At 38.5% G+C, this 26,928-nt stretch overlaps 1 protein-coding gene and 1 pseudogene across 4 annotated transcripts in view; both read right to left on the bottom strand.

Moving 5' to 3' along the window:
- Nucleotides 1–3,697: 3,697 nt before the first annotated feature.
- LOC143681747 (treacle protein-like) lies at nucleotides 3,698–7,800 on the bottom strand (annotated as a pseudogene).
- A 139-nt stretch (nucleotides 7,801–7,939) lies between these two features.
- Nucleotides 7,940–26,928, bottom strand: part of AGK (acylglycerol kinase) — a 101,733-nt gene continuing 82,744 nt past the window's right edge. For all 4 annotated transcript variants that reach the window (XM_077147887.1, XM_077147897.1, XM_077147905.1 and 1 more), the window contains 4 exons: nucleotides 26,521–26,618; nucleotides 13,964–14,034; nucleotides 10,387–10,471; nucleotides 7,940–9,203 (listed from right to left, as the gene is read on the bottom strand). In XM_077147887.1, the coding sequence (XP_077004002.1) occupies nucleotides 9,066–9,203; nucleotides 10,387–10,471; nucleotides 13,964–14,034; nucleotides 26,521–26,618 (392 nt within the window). In that variant the 3' untranslated portion in view covers nucleotides 7,940–9,065. The remainder of the gene's footprint in view (nucleotides 9,204–10,386; nucleotides 10,472–13,963; nucleotides 14,035–26,520; nucleotides 26,619–26,928) is intronic.

Here is a 26,928-nt window from a genome sequence, read left to right as displayed (position 1 = left end):
TTCCTTTTTTTTTTCAGATCTTCTTTGATTTCTTTTAGCAAAGTTTCATAGATTTCCAAGTATAAGTCCTTTGCATCTTCGATTAACTTTATTCTTAGATATTGATTCTTTTAGTTGCAGTTGTAAATGGAAATTTTTTTCTTGATCTCCCCCTCAGGTTGTTTATTACTAGTGTATAGAAACACTAATGATTTTTTTCATGTTGCTCTTAACCTTACCACTTTGTTGATTAATTAGCTCTAATAGCTTTGTTATAGTTTTCTGGGACTTTCTATATAATAGATCATGTTGTCTGCAAATAGTAAAAGTTTGCTCCTTTCAATCTGGATAGTTTCTTTTTCTTGCCTAATTGCTCTGTCTAGAACTTCCAGTACAATGTTGAATAACAGTGGTGCCAGTGGGCATCCTTGTCTTGTTCAAGATCTTAGAGGGAAAGCCTTCAGTCTTCCACCACTGAGTATGATGTTAGCAGTGGGCTTTTCCTATATGCTTTTAGCAGGTTGAGGAAGTTTCCTTCTCTTCCTAGCTTAAGTGTTTTTCCAAGGAAGGATGACGGATGTTTTCAAATGCCTTTTCTATTATCAATTGAGAGGTATGATTTTTTTCTCCTTTGTTCTGTTAATGTTGTGTATAACAGTAATTTATTTTATGTTGAATCACCCTTGCATACCTGGGATAAATCCCATCTGATCATGATGTCTAATTCTTTTAAAGTGTTAGTGGATTTGGTTTGCTAGTATTTTGTTCATGACTTTTTACTCTACTAAAGAGATAATGGTATGTAATTTTATTTTCTTGAATCTGTATCTGGCTTTAGTATTATGGTGACACTGGCTTCACAGAATGAATTAGTATTCCCTCCTTTTCAGTTTTTTTTTTTTAAATCTGAGCAGGATTGGTATTAATTTTTCTTGGGATGTTTGGTAGTATTTCCCTGTGAAGCCCATCTGGTCCTGGCCTTTTCTTTGCTGGGAGGTTTTTTGATTACTGGTTCAATTTATTTACTTGTAATTGTTGTTTTGAGATCTTCTGTTTCTTCTAGAGTCACTGTAGGTTGATTATTCAGGTATTTCTAGGAATTTATCCGTTTCATCTAGGTTGTCTAATTTGTTGGCATAGTTGTTCATAGGATCCTTTTTATTTCTGTGGAATCAATAGTCATGCTCCCTCTCTCATTTCTCATTTTATGTGTCCTTTTTTTTTCTTTGTCATTCTAGCGAGAGGCTTGTCAATTTTATCGATCTTTTCAAAGAACCAACTTCTGGTTTTGTTAATGTTCTCTATCATTATTTTGTTCTCTCTTTCATGAACTTCTGCTTTGTTATTTCTATCCTTCTACTCATTTTGAGTTTTGGTTGCTGTTCTTTTTCTAGTTCCTCCGGGTGTGCAGTTGTCTGAATGCTTTCTTCTTTATTAATGTAAACATTAATAGCTATAAGTTTCCCTCTTCTGCACCCAAAAGTTTTGATATGTTGTTTTTATTTTCATTTGTTCCAAGATATTTACTGACTTTCCTTGTGATTTCTTCTTTGATCCTCTGATTAAGAGTGTGTTATTTAACTTCCACATATTCGCTGAGGTTCTATTTCTCTACCTGTTATTGATTTCCCATTTCATTCCATTGTGGTCAGAGAAGATGCTTTATATAATTTCAGTATTTAAAAATTTATCAAGACCTGTTTTGTGACCCAATATTTGGTGAATCCTAAAGAATGATCCATGTGCTCTTGGAAAAAATGTATAACCTGCTGTTTTGGCATGTAATGTTCTGTATATGTCTGTTAGGTCTAGTTCATTTATCATATTACCAAGTTTTCTGATTGATCTTCTGTCTAGATGTTCTGTCTACTGAAGAGAGTGTATTGAAGTCTCTAACTATTATTTCAGAGGTGTCTATTTCTCCCTTCAGTTTTGCCTCATGTATTTTGGGTCACTGTGGTGACCATAAATATTTATGATTGTAATTTCTTCTTGGTATACTGACCCTTTTAATATATAGTGTTCTTCATCTCTTGTAACATTTTTTCACTTAAATTTGCTTTGTCCAATATTAGTATAGCTACCCCAGGTCGCTTCTGATTACTGTTTGCATGGGTTATTGTGTCACTGCGTCTAAAATGAGTCTCTTGTAAACAACATGCGGTTGGATTAGGCTTTTTTACCCATTCTGCCAATCTGGGCCTTTTGAATGGGGGGTGTGGTGGTGTGAAGCTATATGTACCTCAGAATATAACCTGAACCATTCCTGTTGGTCTGAATCCATTGTAAGTAGGACCTTTTGATAGGATTACTTCAGTTAAGGTGTGGCCCAGCCCAGTCAGGATGGGTCTTAATCTTATTACTGGAGTCCTTTTTAGGGAGAATGAAATTCAGAGAGATCCATAGGAAGCAAGAAGCTGAACATCAGTAGAACCCAGATACAAAGGGAGAGACCAGGAGACACCATCATGTGCCTTGCCATGCGATAAGCTAAGGACCAAGGATTGTCAGCAGACAACCCCAAAATACCACAGTCTTTGAAAAGAAAACATCATCTTGACACCTTGATTTGGACTTCTTCTAGCCTCAAACCATGAACAAATAAATTCTCATTATTTAAGCCAAACCATTGTATGACATTTGCCTGATAGGCCTAGGAAGCTAAAGCAGGGCAGAGTTTAATCTGTTAACATTCAGTGTTATTACTGTAAAGACAGTAGGTATTAATTTCAGCCATTTTGTCCTTTGGTTTTTTTTTTTGTCTTAAATCTTTTTTGTCTCCTTTCCTTTATTGCAGCTTCTTCCTTTTCCATATAGTTTATCTTTTGTGGTATAACTGATTGGTCCCTTCCTCACTTATGTTTCTGTATATATTTTTTAAATAGTCTATTTTTGGTTACCCAGGGGTTTGTATTATGCAACTAAAGTCTATATCCTGCTAATGTGCAAAGATACCAACTCAACTTCAAGAGCATATACCTTCTTGTCATTTGATAACACCATTGTAAACGTAACTTTGATATGTACTTGGAAACAAAAAAATTTGTGTGATACTTTGTGATAATTGTTTTACTGCAATGATCTGGAACCAAACTCGTGATATCTCTCTAAGGTATGCCTGTTCTAGATTGCTAACATTGTTGGCTCTGGATTCAAACTGCCTGTATTCAAAGCCAGCTTCCTGTTTGTCAAGCTATATGATGTTTATATAACCTATTTCATAGGGTAGTTGTGAGAACTAAATCAGTGCATGTGTAAATATAGTAATTTAGAATAGTAATATACTAAATATAATATAGTAATAAACTGTATTTAATGAAAAATATCTGCCATATTTTTAATAAGACATAATCTTAGGTTTTTTCCCCCCTACTTCAAACCTTTATTTTCTGAGTTCTTCCAAAAAAAAAGAAAACAGGAGAAAGTGTCAAAAGGAAGACAAAGCCTCAGCACCACTAGGGACCAAATGGCATGGGATGAGCTGCAAGCTAAGCCTCCTGGGTCTGTAAGGCAAAATGGTAGGAAATATCAAAGCCTTTGGGAATGTTGGGCTAGAGGGGGAGAAGTGGGTCACGTACAAAAAAATACACACACACACACTCTGTATAAATCTATATGAAGTATCCAGTCTCTACACAGATGTCTTAAGTACTGTGGAGAATAAATGGGAAGTTACAAGTTCTGGGTGAGCTTCTCCTCTGACCACCTGCTCTGCAGGGCTGACTGGCTTGGCCACCATACTGAACACTGCAGCCAATTGTTTTCTTCTGTGCCCTTTAGACTGTCTGTTCTGCTGTTGTGTTTTTTCTTCTGGGATGGGAAGCTGGGATTTTTGCTTTCTTCATTTTTTTTTTTTTTTCTTTCCTGTTTTTCCCCCTTGTCAGATCTCTTCTCTCCTCCTTGCTCTTTGGGTCACCCTCAATTGAACTTCCCCAACCCCAGTTCACCTCCTGGCTTCTCCTGGCCTTTCAGAAGCTAGGCTACCCCTTCCATTCCTTCTCCTTAATATCACCACTTGTGTTGTCTGATTTCTCTTTGGCAATCCTGGGAGCCTTTTCTGGAGAAACAGCATCCTCTCTGCCTTCCCTAGCTACCAGCTTCTTTTTTCTTAGGGTCCTTTGGCAGCTGGCTGGTCTTCTAACAGCTTCTGTGCGTGGTCCATCTGGCATTCCTGCTGCTCTCCTTGACAGCATCCATGGTCATCTTCCTTTCCTGCTCCAGCAGCTCTGCCAGGGCCTTTACACCAAGGTTTGCACAGGGCAATGCTGCTCTGCAGGCCAATGTTAAGGCTTAGGGGTGCATGGCCCCTTTCATGGGCTTCTGAAGTTTGGTGCCTGAGGCAGCCTCTTACTTCCTTGTTTTAGGGGACATGGTGGCTGCTCTTTGTTGGGCTCTGCCTCCAGCTTGTCATCTGGGGCATCTTTGGTGGTTAAAATAGGTGGAGTAGAGGAAACCGAGGGGTTGGTGTCTGGCCTGAGAGTGGCCTTTGAAGTTTCAAAATTGGCTGGAGTCAAACGGGGAGGAGGGGTCACAAAACCTGAAAGGAGAGACTGAGGAGGGTATACATCCTCATTCACCTCTGCTGTGGTCTTCTCCACTATAATCTCCTTCCTGGAGGGGATTTGACATGGCTGTCTGGGCTTCTTTAGTATTCTCTGCATTCCCCAAGAAGCCATCACTGCTGTCCTCACTGTCATATGAGGTCCCAGAGGCCCTGGCATATATGGAGGGAGGTGTGGCCTGCTGAGTCTCAGGAAGTTGGGTTTTCTGAGTTTCTTGGTCATTGTGGCCTGAACATTGGTGTTCTGGGATTCAGCAGAGGTTTTTCCTAGAGCACTGTTTCTCCCACTTGAAGACTAAGCCTCAGTGGCTTTCTTGGTTGAGGACTTTCAGGTCAGCCTGGGCCGGGGATGGGAAGCCAAGTTGTTTTGTCACCTCAGTGGTTGGTACCTTCTGACACTCCCATTTATACTCTTTGCTGCTGCTGGCTCTGAGGCTGTTCTTAGGTGGCAGTAGGCACAGTCACCACATTGGTTCTAATGGTAGGAGAAGTCAAGCGCTGTATGGTAGGGATCACATCCTCATCCTCCCTTTTAGAAGAGGGGCTCCTGGCTGTACTCTCTGAAGTGTAGGCCTTCCTCAGGGTGCAGCCCAGGCTTACATAGGGGTAATTGCCAGGCAAGCTAGACTGTAATAAGGACTGACAAAAATCAGAGGATGTTTAAATACCTGACCTGACAGCAGCCTCTCCCAGGAGTCCTCTGTGTTCTTCTCCAAGGGTCTTGCTTCTGGCAGTTTGGGAGTTAACCTCCTTCTGTGCAGACAAGATCTGCACCACAGTCCAAGCCTCTTTGTCACTCTGACTGTGACATCTTTGGATACTTGGCTTTATTTGCCTTGGCAGGAGTTGCTGGCCCAGGCTTCCAGGGGCCTTATGTGTCCACTCATGCTGTGGATGTCTTAGTAGACATGGGAGTGCCCAGGATGCTTTTCATTGGGGAGGCCTTGGTTTAGGGGTTTTCACAGCAAGTTTCTCCTGGGCTGGGGCCACAGCCATTGGTACCTCCTTACTGTCTTAATTTTTTCTTGCTGCTGCTCTTGGAGTCCTCTGGTTTACCTGCCTGGGTGGCTGTAGACCCTGTCTCCCCAGTAGGTACCAGCAGAGCTACTTCCCCTGGGGACCTCTTGCTGAAGGCTGAGACATCTTTGACATTCCAGGTTTTCCTGGATGTCTTTGTCTGTGTCATCCTCTAACCCCCTGCCTTGGCCTGGGTAGGTATAAGCTCTGTCTTTTCGAGGCGGGGCAGGGGGTGGGAGGAGGAAAGAGGGGCTGGGATACCCCCTTTCCCAGGGGTACTCTTAACAGCAACAAAGGCAACTTCATCTGCAGAGTTTTCCCTGATGCCTTTATTTGGCTGGGGGTCCCGGCAGGGGTCTGCTTCTCTCTCTGACTTCTTACTGTTCTGACTTCTCTAGTTTCTTGGCTGTGCCAGCCTGGATCAGGACACCTCCTCTGACCTGGGATGTCACTTCCCCTGCATTCCCAAGGGCTGATTCTCTCTGGAGACTCCTTGCCAAGAGCTGGCAAAGCTTTGACCTGGGGGATTTTCACTAAGGGTTTCACTTCCATGTCTGTTTCATTGCCTGAACTAGGGATATCCTTATTAAAGCTGTTGGCTTAGCCCACTGATGCCATCCCCAGGCTTGGATGCTACCCTTCTCTTGAATTTCTAAGACTAAGGTGGTATTTGCCAAGGACCCTGCTGACTTCTTTTGTGACCTCCTAGAGGGAAGATGGGCCACTGCCTTCCCAGAGCCAGGGTATGGTATGGAGTTCACTGTGTTGTTGTCTTTGTCTCTGCCTTAGCTTTTTCCTTCGTGCTTGATGGCAGATCTGTCCTCATGACTGAGGAGTTTTTAGACAATATTCATGGGGTTATCCCAGCTTGGGTGGTTTCAGTTTCTGCCACTTCTTTCCACCTCTTCTCCTGCTAATGAGATCTGAGAAGCAGGCCTCCTTTTGGCCTACAGCACCACATCATCCTCAGCCTTTCACTTCTGGCCAACCTCTGAGGTTATGCCTGCTCTGTTCCTTTACTTCACACATGTATAGCCAGACTTCTGCAGATGCTGGTAAATTGGGAAGCAGCTCCCGCTACTTCTTGGCCTCAACCATTCCCATCCCCCCCCAACCAATCTGCTCACCTGCAGCAGTAGTCTTAGCTTTTGCGTGAATTAGTCTACCAAAAGTTTTCAGTTTTCCTTCTTCCTCTTTAGAAAAGGCAAGACATATTATCTTATCCAAAACTTTTCAGTTTTACTTCTTCCTCTTTACAAAAGGCAAGGCATATATCTTATCTTATTATGGTACACTGCACTCTTACAGTATAAAAACCTCAGGGTGAGAATATGGAGAAATTGAAACCTTTATACATTGTTGGTGGGAACGTAAAATGGTACAGTCACTGTAGAAATCAGTTTGTCAGTTCCTTATGAACCAGCAATCTCATTTCTTGTCATATGCTCAAAAAAATGGAAAGGATCTTAAACAGATATATGTTCATCAGTATTCATAGCAGCATTATCCACAAAAGGCAAAAAGTGGAAACAACCCAAATGTGCAAAAAAAAAGAATGGATAAACAAAATGTGGCATATACATACAATGGAATATTACTCAACTGTTAAAAGGAATGGAGCTCTGATACATACTATAACATGAATGAGCAAATTCAGAGACAGATAGTAGACAAAGGTTGCCAGGTGCCAAGGGTATGTGTGAGCATGGGGAGTGGGAGAGGTATGCTAGCGTAATGAAGACAGAGTTTCTGTTTGAGGTGATGAAAATATTTGGGTAATAGATGTTGGTAATGGTAACACAACATTGTGAACAAGATTAAAGGCAATGAATTATGTATTTGAACACGGTTAAAAGGGGATGTTTTAGGTAGTATATATGTTACTATAATGAAAAATGTGTAACAAAACAAAACCTTGAGGATACCAAAAAAAGGAAAATATTCCATGGTGGTACTAAAAGTAAATGGTTCTGATAGACTGGCTAATAAATCCTTAGCAAATCAGGTAGTTTCCAGCAAAATAAATGAGAAACCTAATCAAGTTAGTTGATAAATCACTGATAATTTTTTATGATAAATCACCGTGAATTCCAAAGGAATTCAGAGAACCAAATGACGGTGTTATTAATGTGCTTATAGTTTTAAAAAGTAAAAGAAACCTATGACTGACGATGAATTCTATTCTAGGATTTTATGTATCTTACACATAAAATACATTTTTGTATTCTTGTATAAATGAACTAATTAGGATAAAAAGTATTTCTAATAAAATGGTAATTTTTAATTATAAAAAACACGCAGTGTTTTGATCAACATTTTCATCCACAACTATGATAAAATTAATTCTGTACTGAGTTAACATTTAAAGCAGGAACTAAAATTTTATTGCCACATATTTTTTGTTGGTGAGAAGATGATCAAAAATAACTTCAAACATTAAAATAGATTACATTATAACATTCTTTGCTGAAAGTGGTATGAAAATACATATATAAGGAGAGAAAACATTTAAAATTTTTAACTACTAAAATGGATAATGGATGTCAAATTGCTATGGTATTTAAATTACATTAAATATATTTAAGAGTGATGTATAACAATTTCATTTTTAAATGCCAATATTTACATGACACCAGAAAGTACAGACTTTGACAGCTATTTAACTTACCATGAAACATTTTAGATGCCAACTTAAATGAGGGTATACATGATTTTTCAAATTACTTTTGCAGGGGTGAGGGGTACACAAACAGAAAATTTTGTGGACCACTTCTCCAAGTAAGACTGTAGCAAAAGCACTTGTAGGGTAGGGAAGTGGCTTCTTTTTTAAAAAATGCAGATTGCTGGGCCCCAGGTAAGTCAGTTTTCAACATGTACTCCCCTCCCCAAAGTAGTTCTCATGCAATCTAATGTTTAAGAATATTTTTCAAAAAAAAAAATTAAAACTATTTTCTAGCATTTTGGTCATGGCTGAAGAGGAAAACAACCACCTTATATCCCATTTTTATTTAGCTAAATAAGAAACTGGGCTCACAAAGTTGCAGCACCCATGGGAGCTTAGAAATAGGAAAAGGTACCAGAAAAGGCAGGCACTTCTCCTAGAATTCCTGGGATGGACAGAGAACAGAACAGGAATGGAAGTCTTGTGCAATTTAAGGATCCTGTTTTCCCTTGTGGTTGCACTTTTGGGAGATAACGAAGATCTATCCCTTTTCCATCCTTTGAATGTGAGAACTCCTTGAACTAGCCTGAGGAAAATCAATATTTAGGAGGGTTAAACTGTCATGCCAAAATAAAAGCATGCATTAATGGAGAGCTGATGACAAAGCAAGTGGTACTTTACGAGTACACCCCGGGAAACACTGTTCAAGAAAGATAGAAGGAAACTTGCCAGAAAAATGCCCCAGGGATACTCTGACAACACTGTTAGCAGAGTCCAGGCATTTGTTCCCTTTTGGTCCCACTGGTAGCCTGAAGTGCAACCTCAGAGCACCCCTCTTCTGTTCTCTCATGGTGCAGTGCTCTGCAGCATCTGTTCTCTCTTCCTAGGATCACAGAAGAACTGGAGTTTCCTGGGGAGCAATTTCACCTCCACAGGCATTGCTTCATACTCTTCACTGTCAATGCTAAAAGAGCCCCCTGTTCCCTGTGGAGAAAAGGATATTCAGAACAGCTCACACCCACACCAGTGGCCTATGTGAGTGGGAATTCTTACATCGCAATAGTACCAAAGCAGTTCACTTTGGAAAACATTATCTGATCTGGAGATTCATCCTAATGTTCTTAAATATATATATATATTTCAGGGCCTACTATAACTGGTTTCGTGGTAGTGCTGGACACATTCCAATTCTACCATCCATGAAAAAGGATTTGCTTTCTTTTGGGGGCCCCAAATTCCTCCCAGAATATTTCAGGATTTAGAGAACAAGATTAAAATTTTTCAAATATTTATTAAAAGATATGTCTGCCACATCTTCAGTGAATCCATGAACTTACAGTCTTTCTCAGCCCTTATCTTTCTCAAATGAAAAATAAGACAGCTAATTTTCTTATGAGAGCCATTATGCTCACTTGATCATTTTCACTGTTCTTCTCTAAGCTTTGCTTAGCTTAATACCTAAGTTATAGCAATATAAATATCATTATGGATTCTATAACACCCTCCCATAATTCATTTAATTCATTTGCTATTGCAAGTATGGTGCCTGCCACTTGGTATACCTTCTGTTTTAGCTACAATCCTTTTTAAATATAGTACTGTACGGCCATCACTTTGACGTGATCTGTAGTTATCTTTTTTCCCTGAGTTATTTATAATTGATTAACTACACTTACAGTTTATAGTGCCAACTTTTTCCCCATTTATACACGTTATTCTTCTAAGTTTGGCATTTAACAATTCCAAGTAACTTAGCAACATCCTGAAAACTGCTTCCAGATCCTTTACAAAAAATGTTAATATAGAACCCACTATTAACACTTGCCAACTAGAGAATTCTCCACGTGTTACAATAAAGTAACCTTTGCATAATTTATACATGAACAAATGAAAGCTCAGGAGGCCTAAAGATTACCTTATGAAAGAACCCTGGCTTAAAAACACTAGAAGTCTTAGGAGTCCAGCTCTAAATCCATGGCTCAGAATGAATTCTGTCCTCCTTTACAAATCTCCCTACTATAACTGGCAAAGTGCTTGACAAATAAAAGGTACCTAAACATAGGTTGGTTAATAGAGAGGAAAGAGGGTTAAAAAACAGGAAGACAGAACAAGGAAGAAGCAAAAGCTGTGAGCTAACTAAAACCTCTGCTACCCTAATTCTACTTACCTCAGGAAGAAGCAAAGTGCACTTGCTGGCTTGAAGACACTCGGTACCATGAAGACACAGGTTGGGGTCTCTCACCTTTTTACTTCTACAAGTATAGGTGAAAACAAGGTTGAAAACCAATGATGGCAAGTGCATCTACATTGCAAAAACACAGCAAGTCTTTTCCCTCTTTTTATGAGGTTAGAAAGATGGACAAGTTATTCTAATTAAACTATGGGGTACTGGGAATAATTCTTCCTACAATGATTCTTGCTTAGCATTGTTATATATTTTACACTGAGAAGCTTTACATGGTGTAGAAAATTGTGCATGAAGGTAAGACAGAGTGTCCTTTGCCAAACTGTTCTTTATTTTTATTTTTAAAAAATGTTTTTTCTTCTCTCCTCAGCTCTCTAAAACTTCCCCCTACTCTCTCTTCCTCCCCTCTAAGGACCCAGACCCTTCCTCCAGTTAAATCTGTTCCTCTTTTCACCTCTTACAGAGTTCCTTTTCCCTGCCTCCAGGAGAGTCTCCTTCATTCACCTCTGTCTGGCTTTCAATGCCTCCTAAGGCATTTCACCATTTGTAACACAGGTTCTGGGCTAAGGATTCTTGTACCAAATGGGGTGTGTCTGACATTCTAGAAAGTCACCTCTGGTTTAGGCCCATGGGAATTCGGTACTTTCCAATAGGAGTGTTGAGAACCACTGAGGCTGAATAAAAAGCTCCCCTTTTAAGTCTGCTTGTTTTATAGCCCTCAGGAAACAGGAAACTTAGAGGACCAGAGTGTTCACAGGAGTACTATACTTCCCTCAGGTGGGAAACTGAGCCCCCGACCTGGGAGCGTATGTCTAGACATCTGGGGAGGAACGTCTGAGGGATGCTGGGTAACTGTACTCCCCTGGGCTGGGGGAGGGGGATCGCCCAGCTCTGATGTGCACTGGAACCCCAAACAGTTACACTGGTACTACTGAGGCTCCTCTTTTTCCTTTTCCAGAAAAAATGGAAGCTAAAAAATGGGAAGCACAGTCCTGCAATGGGACTCTCAATTACAACACAACACTTGAGTCTGTAAAAGATAGGAGATGTAGTAAAAAATTCTGTATGCCTAATATTTATAGCTGTCTATCAAGACAAGGACCTGAGAATGACTTGTCGCTTATGTTTTGCCCATGCTTCAATTTCCATTAGAGGAAAAGAAAATTCTTTAATTATCCCCTTTTAAAACTTGTTTACTAAAAGACATGAAAAAAAATACCACCAAGACAGTTCACTATAATAAGCTAAGGGATATATCACTCAGGAATGAAAGGAAAACCCAGCTCTGTTCCAAGGGAAATCAGTGGAAGCCCAGATTACTGGGAAAGTCAGATTTTGCTGTGCACCCATTTCATTAGCCAGTATGCGCGCCAATTCAGAGAAAGCTGCCACAGCTCTCCGTGGGTCCCCAGACTCCCACTAATGACCTATTAAAACTGCTTTTTCTATCTAATAACTGAGACAGGACCAAGGAGGAGGAGAAGGCAAAGAAAGGTAAGCAGAAAACCAGTGAACAGATTCAGTGGGTCCCAAGGTTGAGTCAACCCTCAACCTTGGGACCCACTGGGGCCTTGCTCCAGGTGCCACCAACATGGGCACTGGGCTAGGCACTGCACTGTCTCTTGAAGGAGGGTGCAGGGGCAGGACAGTCCCTTGAGCCCTTGTAATGGCAAATGAAGACAGCTGACAGTGTCCTAGGTCACATGTTCCTCTGCTAACTTCACATCTTACCATTAACCGAGGGAGCCACAGGTGACATTCAATATGGCAGGTAACATTATTAATTTCTTAAATAGAACCACTTAACTCTGTTCGGAACCGCCACTTTAAGCCTACCACCACTTGAACTTACCTCTGTCTTTATTTTTAAATAGTTCTACATGTACTTAATTCTTGGACTATTAAAAAATCTAAAACTTAAAAATCAGACTGGGGTGCACAGGTAGTTCAGTGGTTAGAATGCCCACCTTTCATGTGGGAAACCCAGGTTCAATTCCCAGACCATGCAACCCCCCCCCCAAAAAAAAATCAGATTGAAATTAAATTCCTTAATACTAAATTTGTTATTTGTTATTTCTTGTGATTATTACTTAAAGAGGGGAAATACTTTTAATCTAATTTACAGTAGGTATTTCTTATATATATGAACTAGCCTTAACTTGTTCTCAGATGACTCCCTATATTCATATTAACAGACTATTTAGCATGCTCTATCTTTACTTTGACTAAATAGCTTTGGAACAAAACTACACACAAGTGCACAATATCACCACTACCACCTTATGCATATTTTTTTATAACTAGTTATGGTAAGTAGAAAAAAAGTAAAAGCTAATCCAAGTAAATTAGTCCACTATTTATCAATAATTTACAACAGTAATTCTTTAGTCTATGAAACTTTCATCAGAGTTTTCTAAAACAATTTCTAAAACAAATTCAGCTTTTCAGAGGAAACACATTACTGTATTTCACCTCCTATCCGGTATCTGATGAGAAGGAAGAGGAAGATTACTTTACCCAATGCAAGCAATACAAACAGATTTTCTATTTTCTGATGTAAATATAAAAAAGATTCAAATAAGCAGGCCCCACTGACCAAACTCTTGATGAAACGGTATGAAAGGGAAATTTCCCTTTACTAAAGATACAGCAAGTAAATGAAAGGCAACAGAAATGGCTATCGGGCATTGAAAGAATCTGTACCAAAGGAAAAAACAACACAAACTAATGAAAGACATTCCGCTGCCAGCGCTGGACTATGCAGATAATGAAGTAGCCATGGAGATCCAGCCACTACAGCAGAAATGGCTACTCCCCAGATGGGCACAAGAGGGAGCTCTGAGACAAAGCACAGAAAAAAACAGCCCTCACAGATTACCAGTTGGCATGGTAACATGCTAGCGCCTCAAGATGCTCTGAAAATTGGTGGAGGGTTTATATGATTCTTAACCAATAAAACTCTGCGACAGAGGTAGGGCTTAACAAATCAGACAAGACTTCAAAGGATGTTTTGTACCCTTTTCAGTTTTTTCATTAAAGCCCTGGGAATAGGACAAGGTGGATTGACAACAATAATATTTGCTATCCATGAAGTGCTTCACAATTTTAAAAGGCATTTCACACATATTCTCTCATTTGAGACTCAAAAGCAATCCTCAGATAGGCAGAGATGATTATATTATCCCATTTTATCGTTAGGGAAAAGGATTCAGAGAAGTTAAATGACTCATTCAAGTCATGAGACCAATAAGTGGCAGAATTAAGATTTGTATCCAGCTCTTTTGACCACGAAACCAAAACTCTTGACACTACGCCATGTTACACTAAATTTTAAAATTTCAATTAAAAGGCAAAATCTGCTGTCATACAGGTAGATCAGAGGCTAAAGGAGGAGAAGGATATAATGTATGTTTAGTTCAGCTGAAAAAAGAATGCTAAAATTCTCAAGCAAGACATGTCCTTTATTAGAGCTCCATCTTAAGTCTTCCGGAAGCACTCTAAATAATAAAATGAGACAATCTATTTAAGCCTCATTTTTCTCCAGACCCAACTGACTTACCCAATAGTTATGAAATCTCCTTTGCTCACTGTGTTGGGTTCAATGCAGATGTTCATAAAGTCTTCTGTGCTCTAAAAAGATAAGGATCAGTGTTCTTAAAATGTTGCTTAATGTAGGCTTATTGTCAGTCTCACACTTTGTAGTTTACATTTTGAAGCTGTGCATTATATAGGGGGCTTTATTTCCAGTGACAATCTTGAAAATATTTTTAGTACTTTTATTCCTTGTTAACACTTTCATTGAGGTATAATTTACATACCATAAAATTCACTTTCCTAAATTTTTTACTAATAAGCCAAATAAAAACTCAGGGTTGGAGACTTCTGAAGTTGTTAATCATGAATAATGGCAGCTGTGACCGTTTCTGGGATTCCTTCCACTAGACCAAGCTTTTAACACTTTTGTACCAGCAATTCTCAATCTTCACTGTACATCGGCATTATATCAGCTTCTTGGTATAGAGAGGCCAAATACCTAGCAGCAAACTTATTCCATAATAATGTTTTTAAAACTTTCCCTTCACAACCACAGAATATTCTGGAAGAAATGCAAGCAGTGATTATAAAAAAAAGACTTGGTTCTCGTACCTTTCTACCCAATTTGTTACCATTCATGGCTAGCAATACAAACCCGGCCCTCTGTAAATTGACCCAAATTTTCTGTGTATGCTTCACATAGAGGATTTTGTTTCTTTTTGAAAATGTTTGTTATTTGTAGCCTCAGGAAACCCACTGTCACTCAGAACCTACAGTAGGCTGTACCTAAAATCAAAGGGTACTATCAAAGCACAACTTTCTCTCTCAACTAGGAATTACAAAACAGCTAGATGGCTTTGCTTAGAGTTCACCTTTGATTCAACAACTATTTTGTTTAAAGTGCCAATTATATACTATGAATTCTCCTAAGTGCTTGAGCTATAACAATATAACAAAACAAAAATTTCTGCCTACAAGGAACTTATATTTACTGGGGTGGGGGTGGAAGAATAGATGGGATAACAAAAATCATCTTGATAAAGCAAGGAATTATAAAGTTTATTAGAAGATGAGAGAAAATAGAGCAAGGAATACCAGGTGGTGTTGACAATGGTGGTTACATTTTTAAAAAAGGGTCCAGGTAGAACTCATTGAGAAACTAACATCTGAGCAGAGTACCTGTGGAGGTTGACAGAATCAGCAATTCTATTTTGGATATATCCAGGGCAGGGGTTCTTAAACCTAGCATATATCAGCTGGAGAGTTTGTTAAAACTCAGACTTCTGGGCCTCATATTTAGTTTCAGATTCAGTGGGTGTGAGGTAGAGCCCCCAAATTTTCATTCCTAACAGGTTCTCACATGATTTGCTATTGCTATTTTTAAGGAACACATTTTGAGAACTGCTGGCCTACAGAAGCGGGAACTGCGAGGGCAGAGGCCTTAGGGGAGGTGTATGCTTGGCATGATCAAGGAATAGCAAGGAAGCCAGTGTGGCCAGAGCAGAGTGAGTGAAGGGGACAGTAGAAGGAGATGATATCAGAGAGAAAAGAAGATAGCTAGATCAATAGGGCCTTGTAGACGATTATAAGGGTTAGGTTTTTAGGTTGAGTGAAACAGGGAGCCACTTGAGGATTCTCAGCAGAGAAATATGATCTAGCTTTGTTTAATAATTAAGGGTCACTCTGGCTGCTGTGTTAACAGCAGACTGAAGCAGGGAAAGGAGGACCACTTAGGAGCCTATTGCCATGATCCAAGTCAAAGACAATGGTAGCTTGCTATCAGGCAGCAGTGCAAGTAGTGTGAAGTAGTGACAGTATTTAAAAGCTGAAGACAACAGTATTTCCATGAAGGTTAGATGTGAAGAGAAAGAGAAGAGCCAAGGACGGCTCTGGGAGGTCTATCTTGAACAACTAGAAGAATAGAAGTGTCATCAACGACAGTGGGGAAAAACTGGTAGATAAAGCAGGTTTCAAGGGGTAGAGAGGAAGATTAGGAGCTCAATTTTGGGCATGCTAAGAATGACATGTATATTAGACATCTAAGAGTATAACTTAAGTAGACAATTGCATATACAAATGTGGGATACGGAAAGAGGTCTGGATTTGAAATTAAAAATTTGAAATTACTAGCATATAAATATTATTTGAAATAATGAAACCAGGTAATTTCACCATGAGAATGTGTGACCAATGAGAAAGGAGAAAAACCAAGAGTGCACGTTTCTAGAAGGCAAATGAAGAAAATGTACCAAGAAGGAGGGAGTGGTCAACTGTGTTAAACATTGCTGATAAATCAAACAAGATAAAGATGAAGAAGTGACCACTGGATTGAGCAAAGTGGAAGTTACTGACTTTAACAAGAGCAGTTACAGGGGGAGTAAAGCCTGATTGGACTCACTGGAGTGGGTTTAGGAGAGAATGGGAGAAGAATTGAAGAGATTGAGTCCAGACAGTCCTTTCAAGGAATTCTGCTTAAAAAGGAGAAAAACATAAAACAGCAGGAGTAGAAGAAAATGGTGGCCAAGAAAATTATATGCACACACACAAATGTGTATAAATATGTGCATGTATACATGTGTATGTATAAGATAGGAGAAATAAAGGCTTGCATGTATGCTGAGGGGATAATCTAGTAGAGACAAAATGATTGTTATAAAAGAAAGAAGTCCTTGAATGGGCAAGAAAGAATAGAATCTAGTACACAAGTGCAGGGATTGGCTGTAACTAATTGTGTAAGTTAGGAGGTACAAGTAAAAGTTAAGAAGGGGGTTGGTATACAGGTTAGGCAAGTAGGTAGTAGGGAAACTGGTAGGAATCTGTGTGGAAGTTATCTTCTGATTTCTCAGTGAAGAAGGAAGCAAAGGTCATCAGCCAAGGGTGAGGATTAGGGAGGAAGAATTCAAGGTTCGAGATCAAAGAATTAAGTATCAAGTGAATGGACTAGGGAAATAGTTTATGAGAGCTAGGTGGCATTAAGAGGCCAGTTGAAGTTCACAGTTATAAACTCAATGGGGCTGCATGTTCTTCAGCCACATTCAGCTAGCCTTGTTGATGGAATAAGCATGAACCGATAAACCAAGCCATGCCAGTTTTGCTGAGCCAGTATAACGAAGGGAGAGAGAAACAAGATTATTGAGAATATAAACATATGTAATTGTGTCTGACAGTGAAATTTAAGCTAAGTAAAAATGAAAGTCTTGGTGGGGCCAAAGGATTGTAGAATTTTGGGTATAAGAGGTGAGTTGGGTAGACAGAAGTCAGTGATCAGAGAATGAATGGAAGGCATAAAATTGAGATAAGAGAGAGCCACAGTTATTGGTAACTACAGGGTCTAGGGTCTGATCACAGGAGTGAGAGACTCAGGAAGAGCTGAGGATGGGGTCATTAGAGTAAAAGAGTTCAAGGAATTGAGAGGTCAGGGCATTATATATTGAAATAACTGAAAATTAAGACAGGAGTAATATTGGACAGAGTGACAATGAGCCAGGAAATAAGATCGTAGAGAAATGAGAGGAGTGCCCTGGGGTTCAGTAGGTGACAGGACAATGTTGGGGTTTGATGATATGAATTCTGAGCAGGAGGAGGGGATATGAATGAAGGGGAAGAATGGTTTAAAGCAGTAATGAAGGGTAAGAAGGACAACTACCTAATCAGGTCTATTGGAAAAGGGTAGGAGAGAGCAAAAACAGTCACCTCTGAAAATGCTGCAGGGGAAGCAAACCCTCAGGGGGCAGGCACATTTCAGTTAAGGTGAGGGTCAGAAAACATTTTCTGTAAAGGGTCAGAAAGGAAATATTTTAGACTGTGGACTATACTGTCTGCAACTGTAAGATGAAAGCTCCCAGAGACAATACTCAAATTAAGAATGAATATGTTTATGTTTCAATAATATTGTATTTATGGCCATTAGAATTTTAATTTCATATAATCTTCACATGTAAGAAATTATTCTTCTTTTGATTGTTTTCAACCATTTAAAAATGTAAAAACCATTCAACTCACAGGCTATACAAACATAGCCAGCAGGCAAACTGGGCTGTGATGTGCTGATACCCGTTCATAAATTTTGTTCTGGAGGCAAAATTAAGTTATTTGGATACAATGTGATCCTTTGTCACTTAGCTTTTAAGCTTTGTTAGGAGGGAATGGAGAAGCCTTCAGTCTGGAACTAACTGTGCCCCACTACTGAGGGAGTATCCTTCTGAGGACTCTACCCAATGCCCCATGCTCTAGTTTCTCCACTCTGGCTGGTGGGAACCCACACTATTCCTGGCCTCCTGGTCAGTAGCTCTTCCCTCATCTCACGTAGTTTCCTCATACACACGCCACCAACACATCTCTGACTAAAGACTTTAGAGGAAACCTCAGCTAGAGCTCCACAATTTTATGGTACAAGAATGCTCATTCCTCTGTGCAGCTCTGTTGTCCTTGAATTCTCAACTGTTCCTTCAGCTGAGAAGGACCACTGGACTCTGTTTGAGTTCTCAGTCCCCACTTCATGGCCTGGATCCTCTCCAGCTCAGCTATTTTATTTCCCTTCTCTCAGTCCTACACTGGTTGTTGTGCAAAGTCTGACAGTATTTGTTTCATAGATTCTGTCCAGTTTTTAGTTGTTTAAGGTGCAAAGGTGAAACTGGTGCTTATTGCTCTGTGATAGTTGAAAGGAGAAGTCTCAAACTAGCATTTAAAAGTCAATGTATTTGACTTCCAGGTCAAGATGGCTGCTTAACAATGTGCGCATTTTAGTTCATCCTCCAGAACAACTACTAAATAACCAGAAACAGTACAGAACAGCTCCTGGGGCCACGTCAGTGTTCAGACACACAGCGTACCCCAGTCTAGACCAACTGGACCGGCTGCAAGCCCCCCAAGAATTGTGAGTTCCAAAAGCTGCAGCGGCCAGCACCCCTCCCCCACAGGCTGCTTCCCAGAGGGGAAAGGAAAGAGACTTTACCAGCAGCAGGGACTGAGCACAATCAAACGCCAATAGTGGAATTAATTAACAAATTCTGACTACTAAAAATAGGCCCCAGCTTAGGTGAACCTGGTCAAAGCGGAGGTTGCTCATTTTTGCCCTGGCGCCAAGGGGGCAGGGCTGACGGAAAAAGGGGGGAAAAAAAAGAAGGAAACAGAGGTTTTTGTGGCTGTGTTTCTACAAAGGCTTGATTGCCTTTGGATATAGCGGCAGGACTTCTCAGGCTGCAGCTGCCCCAGGCATAGGCAGAAGTAAGCTCTTTTGGGGGCTTGTCTGGAGCCTGTGCCTTCCCCAGGGGAGGAGTGAAGCCCAACCTAGGTGGAATCCTTCCCTCAAGGAATTCAGACCCCAGGGCTTGGTAATTTGAAGCCATTAAAACCAGCCTACAACCTCTCCTCTGTCTCCACCACGCCCCCAGCAGGGAAAGTCTGCCAAAGTTAAAGGTACTGCATCATCTTACGCTGGTGGGACCTGCAGGCAGACAAGCACCACATACTGGGCAGGATAAGAAAAACAGAGTCCAGAGACTTCACAGGAAAGGTCTTTCAACCTGTTGGGGCTCACCCTCAGGTAAAACCAACGCAGGTGAATCTTTCCTCCTGATAGGCGGCCAGCTTGGTCTGGGAAAATCCGGCTGGGGTCTATAATATCTAAGTAGACCCTCCTAAGGGTGGGGGGGTAAAGGCACCATACAAGCAGGGCAAGAAACAAGAAAACATGAACTGAAAAAGTCTCCTCTGTTAAACAAAACTTAAGCTAGAGGTCCAGATAAAGCTGAACTGAATGTCAAAGAACAGACAACAAATTCATCCAGCAAGAAAACCCTAGGTAAAAGAAGTGCAAGCAATCTCCAGAATAAACTAATTAAGGTAATTAAATGCCTAGACACCAGCAAAAAATAACAAATCACACTAGGAAAACTGAAGATATGGCCTAGTCAAAGGACAAACCAACAATTCAAATGAGATACAGAAGGTGAAACATTTACTTCAGAATATACGAACAGACATGGAAAACCTCATCAAAAACAAAATCAATGAATTGAGGGAGGATATAAAGAAGGCAAAGAATGAACAAAAAGAAGAAACTGAAAGTCTGAAAAAACAAATCACAGAACTTATGGGAATGAAAGGCAAGGCAGAAGAGATGAAAAAACAATGGAAACCTACAATGGTAGATTTCGAGAGACAGAAAATAGGATTAGTGAACTGGAGGATGGAACATATGAAATCCAACAAGAAAAAGAAAATATAGGGAAAAAAATGGAAAAATATGAGCAGGGACTCAGGAAATTGAATGATAAAATGAAGTCCACAAATATACATGTTGTGGGTATCCCAGAAGGAGAAGAGAAGGGAAAAGGAAGAGAAAAATTAATGGAGGAAATTATCACTGAAAATTTCCCAACTCTTATGAAAGACCTAAAATTACAGAACCAAGAAGTGCAGCATACCCCAAAGAGAATGGATCTAAATAGACATACTCCAAGACATTTACTAATCAGAATGTCAGAGGTCAAAGAGAAAGAGAGAATCTTGAAAGCAGCAAGAGAAAAGCAACCCATCACATACAAGGGAAGCCCCATAAGACTATGCGCAGATCTCTCTGCAGAAACCATGGAGGCAAGAAGACAGTGGGATGATATATTTAAATTATTAAAAGAGAAAAACTGCCAACCAAGAATTCTATATCCAGCAAAATTGTCCTTCAAAAATGAGGGAGAAATTAAAACATTTTCAGACAAAAAATCACTGAGAGAATTTGTGACCAAGAGATCAGCTCTGCAAGAAATACTAAAGGGGGCACTAGAGACAGATATGAAGCCAGAAGAGAGAGGTGTGGAGAAGAGTGTAGAAAGGAAGACTATAAGTAAAGGTAAAAAGAAGGAAAATTAGATATGACATATAAAATCCAGGAGGCAAAATAGTAGAAGAAAGTACTATCCATGCAGTAATAACACTGAATGTTAATGGATTAAACTCTCCAATCAAAAGACATAGTCTGGCAGAATGGATTAAAAAACAAATGGAAATTTACACAACAATGTTTATAGCAGCATTATTTATAATTACCAAGAGATGGAAGCAGCCAAAATGTCCATCAACAGACAGTTGGCTAAACAAACTGTGGCATTTACATAAAATGGGATATTATGCAGCTGTAAGACAGAATAAAGCTATGAAGTATGTAACAACATGAATGGACCTTAAGGACATTATGTTGAATGTGATTAGCCAGAAACAAAAGGACAAATACTGTATGGTCTCACTGATATGAACTGACATTAGTGAATAAACTTGGAATATTTCGTTGGTAACAGAAACCATCAGGAGATAGAAATTGGGTAACTGGAGCTGAAGGGATACAGATTGTGCAACAGGACTGAATATAAAAACTCAGAAATGGACAGCACAATATTACCTAACTGTAATACAATTATGTTAAAACACAGAATGAAGCTGCATATGAGAATGATAGAGGGAGGAGGGCTGGGGCATAAATGAAATCACAAAGAAAGATAGATGATAAAGATTGAGATGGTATAATCTAGAAATGCCTAGAGTATATAATGATGGTGACTAAATGTACAAATTTTAAAAATGTTTTTGCATGAGGAAGAACAAAGGAATGTCATTACTGCAGTGTGCTGAAAATAGACGGTAATTAATATTTTAAAATTTCAACTTATGTGTAAGACTAAAGCAAAAAATGTTTATTTGGTACAAATTTATACTTTGACTAGTGCATCTCCTAATATAACTTATGTAGATAGTTGGTTGAACACCTTAATTACATGGAACTTTGTATAGGACATGAGATTTTGTTGGTTTGTCCAGGTGATGCCCCGATGAATCCCAGAGTGATTTGATCAGTGAGTGGAAAAGTATTTGCAAAGTCCCCTTCAGGGAATGGTGAGAATGGGGGAAAACTCAACTTCCCCAAGTTGAATTCTTGATATTCTCACAAACAGTGTGGGGAACCAAAGCTATAGGCTGAGCCCCTAGGCTTGAGGTTTGTTCATATGAAACTTAACCCCACAGGGGATAGGTCAAGTCTACTTAAAATTAGACCTAAGAGTCACGCCCAAGAGAACCTCTTTTGTTGCTCAGATATGGCCTCTCTCTCCAGCCAGCACAGCAACCAAACTCACCACCCTCCCCCTGTCTACGTGGGACATGACTCCCAGGGATGTGGATCTTCCTGGCAACGTGGGACAGAATTCCCAGAATAAGCTGAGATTCAGCATCAAGGGATTGAGAAAAACTCTAGAATGAGCTGAGACCCAGCATCAAGGGATTGAGAAAACCTTCTAGACCAAAAGGGGGAAGAGTGAAATGAGACAAAGTGTCAATGGCTGAGAGATTTCAGAGTCGAGAGGTTATCCTGGAGGTTATTCTTACACATTAAGTAGATATCGCCTTGTTATCCAAGATGTAGTGGAGAGGCTGGAGGGACCTGCCTGAAAATGTAGAGCTGTGTTCCAGTAGCCATGTTTCTTGATGATGATTGTATAATGATACAGCTTTCACAATGTGACTGTGTGATTGTGAAAACCTTGTGTCTGATGTTCCTTTTATCTACCTTGTCAACAAATGAGTAGAACATATGGAATAAAAATAAATACTAGGGAGAACAAATGTTAAAATAAACTTAGTTTGAAATGCTAGTGATCAATGAAAAGGAGGGGTAAGGGGTATGGCATGTAAAAATTTTTTTTCTGTTTTTGTTTTATTTTTCTGTTGTCTTTTTATTTCTTTTTCTGAATTGATGCAAATGTTCTGGGAAATGATCATGATGATGAATATGCAACTATGTGATGATATTGTGAATTGCTGAGTATGTGTTGGGAATGTTTGTGTTTCGTTCTTGTAATTTTTTTTAATTAATAAAAAATTTTTTAAAAAGTCAATGTATTTTACTACATTGATAGGTTAAATGAGAAAATCTTATCTCAATAGATCTAGAAAAGTATTCAGTTAAATATCCTCTCACAATAAAAACTTAAATTAGGAATAGAAGAGAACTTTTTTAATATGACAAAGGCTAGCTATAAAAAAAAAATCCTCAAATGAAGCAAAGGAAGTTTTCTCTGTAAGAACACCACGACAATGATTACTACTATCACCATTTCTATCTAACATTGCACTGAGGTCCTAGTCAGTGCAGTAAGACAAAAGATTAGCAGTGTAAGCATTTGAAAGGATAAAACAAAGCTTGCATTAGTAGCAGTTGATATGATTGAATCTGTAGATAATCCAATAAAAAGCCATAGATAGAAATTTAGTTAGGTTGCTGATTCAGAATCAATATATAAAGCATTAATTACATTTCCACATATCAAAATCAGACAGCCAGAAAATGAAAAAGAAATTTTTTTGAACATGGGCAGGCAATGGAAATCGAACCCAGGTCTCCAGCATGGCAGGTGAGAACTCTACCACTGAGCCACCGTGGCCCACCCTAGAAAATGAAATTTTAAGAGATACTATCCACCATAGTATCAAAAACTAAGATAAACAGAAATATACAATATTATAGAGAAAACTAATTTCACTGAAAGACCTAAATAAAACCATGTTCATACTGCAGAAGAGTCAATATTGTACAAATGTCATTTCTCCTCAAATTGATCTATAAGTTCAATATAATCCTGATCAATATTACAACAGATTTTTATGTGAAAATTAATAAACACTCTGAAAGATAATACAGAAGTCCAAAGGGCCTAGAATAGCCAAAGACACTTAAAGGAGAAAAAGGGAGAGGGATTTATAAAGCTACAATGATCAAGCAGAGTGCCAGTAGATATATAGAAAAATAGACCAACAGAATAAAATAAGAAAACCAGAAAGATTTCCATGTATACCAATACTTAATATATGGCAGAGTTGTATTACAGATCAATGGGGAAAAAATGGACTTTTCAATAAATGGCCCCTGGACTTTCTATATGAAAAGAACATAAAATTAGAGTTTACCTCAATCATTCACAAAACTCACTTATAGGTGGGAATATTTTTTTAAACAAAAATGTAATCATTTGCTTCATACCATGTTTAACCTTTTCCATCTATCATATGAACACCTTTTCATGTTCAACAAATATATGGAGAATATTTTAAATACATGCACCAAAATTCTATCCATCCTCTGATTAGTTTGTTTCATATATTTCAAATTATACTGTGAATATACTAATTTTCCACATTCCTAAAGCCTTTTTCATACTCTGAATGCACCTTTTATTCCTAGTGATAATGAGCTATTACACGCCAGCTCATTTCCTCTGAATATTTTATTGCATTTGCTTTTCTTTCTACAAAGAGGTATGGAAAAAAGAAAAAAATGAATATGCTGCTACTAGTGATAGGAAGTACAGTGTCATAGACTTTTATAATTGGCGCAAAGATCAAAAGCACACGGCATTCTGAATGTAACTAATCTTTAGTTGCAATCACAAAATCAAAATGCAATCCATTCACTGGTATTCAGTCATCAGAGAAAAGAACAGTATTAAAGAATATGAATTAAATACTGAAAACATACTATCAAAGATTGGTTATAAAGGAAATGAATAATTAGAAAACCTTATCTTTCTTTTTAAATTCCTCTAGAACAAAAATCTACTTTTTAACCTTAGTACTTTCACTTTGATCAATGTTTTCAGAATTCCATTATGTAAGAAAGTAGGGGACTGCCTATATTATATAATCACTTGATTATTTTCATAGGATAAATTCCTAGAAATACACTTAATAGGTCAAAGGTATGCATATATATTAGATGTTTCATATACACTGCCAAGCTGCCATCCAGAGTGTTCCAATTTATATTCCCATCAGAAATATGAGACTGCCCATTCCACACCAAGACTGAATACTATCATGCTGTTTAATTTACAACTCAAAATCTACTGTTTTAATTTGCATGTCTTTGATACTGAATACCTTTTCTATTTCTTTATCTATAAAATGCAGATAAAAATTATATCTACCTGACAGTGTAATTATGAGGATTATAAGAGTTCATATTAAATAAAATTCTTAGAATAGTGCCTGATATATAATCAATAAATATAAACTATTTTATATGCTTATTTCTTTTGTGAATTTTTCCATTCTTGTCCTTTGCCTAATTTTTGTTAGTCCTTTGACCATTTCTCATTGATTCCTAAGAGTTTATTATAAAGAAAGGCTATTAATTCTTCATCTATCAGATCCTAATATTTTTCCCAACATGTCATTTGAAAATGTGTCCAAGTATCTTTTTGTATTATAAATAGATAAATGTAGCAATATGATTTTTGCCTTAGGTGCCATGCTTACAAGGCCTTGTACTCTCCAAGTTTTCAATTAGGAAAAAAACCCTCAATACTCTGAATAGTAGCATTGGATTCAAACTTTCCACTACATTCAGACTCCATCTGCAAATTTTCAGAATGGCCGAACTGTGATTATACCACTTTGATTTGCATAAAAGTTAATACAGTGTTTAGTCCATACTTAAGGATGACTTTTCTATTAGCACTCTCATTAATATAAGTTACTAAGATTTTCTCTATACCAGAGATTAGCAAACTTTTTCTGTAAAGAGGCAGACAGTAGCTTCTTTAGGTGTTTGGCTCATATAGTCACAGTTGCAACTACTCAACTCTGTCACTGCAGCATGAAAGCAGCCATAGGTATTAAATAAATAAATAAGCAAGGCAGTGTTCAATAAACCTTTACTTGTAGATATTGAAGCTGGAATTTCATATACTTTTCATGTGTCACAAAAATATTATTTTTCTTTTGACTTTATTTAAACCAATTAAAAATGTAAAAGCAATCCCTACTTTGTGGTCTATACAAAATTAGGGAGCAGGGCAAAATTTGCTGACTTTTGCTTTATTTCAACATTTTTTGTGTGCATATTGTCTAAAACTGCACTATCCAATCCCCTAACTTTCTATAACAATGGAAATGTTTATCTTTGCTTTCCAGCATGGTAGCTACTAGCCACAAATGGCTATTGAGCACTTGAAATGTGGCTAGTGTGGCCAATGAACTGAGTTTTTAATTTAATTTAATTCTAATTAATTTAAATGTAAATAGCCACATGTGGCTAGTGGCTACTATACTGGACAGTGCATGTCTATAGATTGGACTAAAATAAAATCATATATACCTATGGATAAGATGTGTGTATGTATGCATATTTCGCCTAAAGATCTAAATCTGCATATTTACTATAGTTACAAAAAATAATAGATATTTACTTGAGTAAAAGTTTCATAATTTTAATTCCAGTGACAAATGAAGGTAGGCTAACTTAGTTTCTAAAGGCCTCTGTCCTTAATTCTCTGAAAGCAGAGAGTTTGCAGATTACTAATAAGCAATGATCAGAATACTTGACCAGAGTCCCTTAAGCTTTTAAGCCATTACTTCACTCAGCTGTTTCTTCTCATTGCTATTATTACTTAAAAGTACACCACCACCCTCTTTTTTCTGATACTCTTCTATCACCACAGGATAAAAATAAAAATACTGAATTAGTGGAAGAGCATGTAGCCTTTGTCACTTCTTTCCAGAAACCAAATTCTTTTTTAACAAAGAAAGCACACTTACTGTCAGTTCAAGCTGATTGTTCCGTGTTGTGATGGACAATTCAATGGTGGACAGCTGCACTTCTTTCCAGACCTCTGGATTCACCTCTTTGGAGAGGGCTGTGTGAATCCATTAGACATAGTCAATTTCTCCCATTAACACTTCTCCATTCCACCACAAAGACCAGCTGCCAGCTACTCAGCTCTACCTCCTAAGCCTTTTTGCTAACTTTCTACCTTAGTTTCATTCATTTTTATGTATATTTTTTTATATATATATATATTCATATATTTCTTATCCATGGAAAATAAAGAGGCAGGCTCAAAATGGAACCTCTATGCCTGAAACATCCCTTCCAAAAACAGTACAATAACATAAAGGTCAAAAACAGGAATAGGAAGCCACTATTTGTCACAAATGATACAGAGG

Source organism: Tamandua tetradactyla, chromosome 1 (assembly GCF_023851605.1).
Source record: "Tamandua tetradactyla isolate mTamTet1 chromosome 1, mTamTet1.pri, whole genome shotgun sequence".
Lineage (NCBI taxonomy): Eukaryota > Metazoa > Chordata > Mammalia > Pilosa > Myrmecophagidae > Tamandua > Tamandua tetradactyla.
The sequence above is the reverse complement of the archived record's forward strand: the minus strand, read 5'-3'. Positions and strand labels throughout refer to the sequence as shown.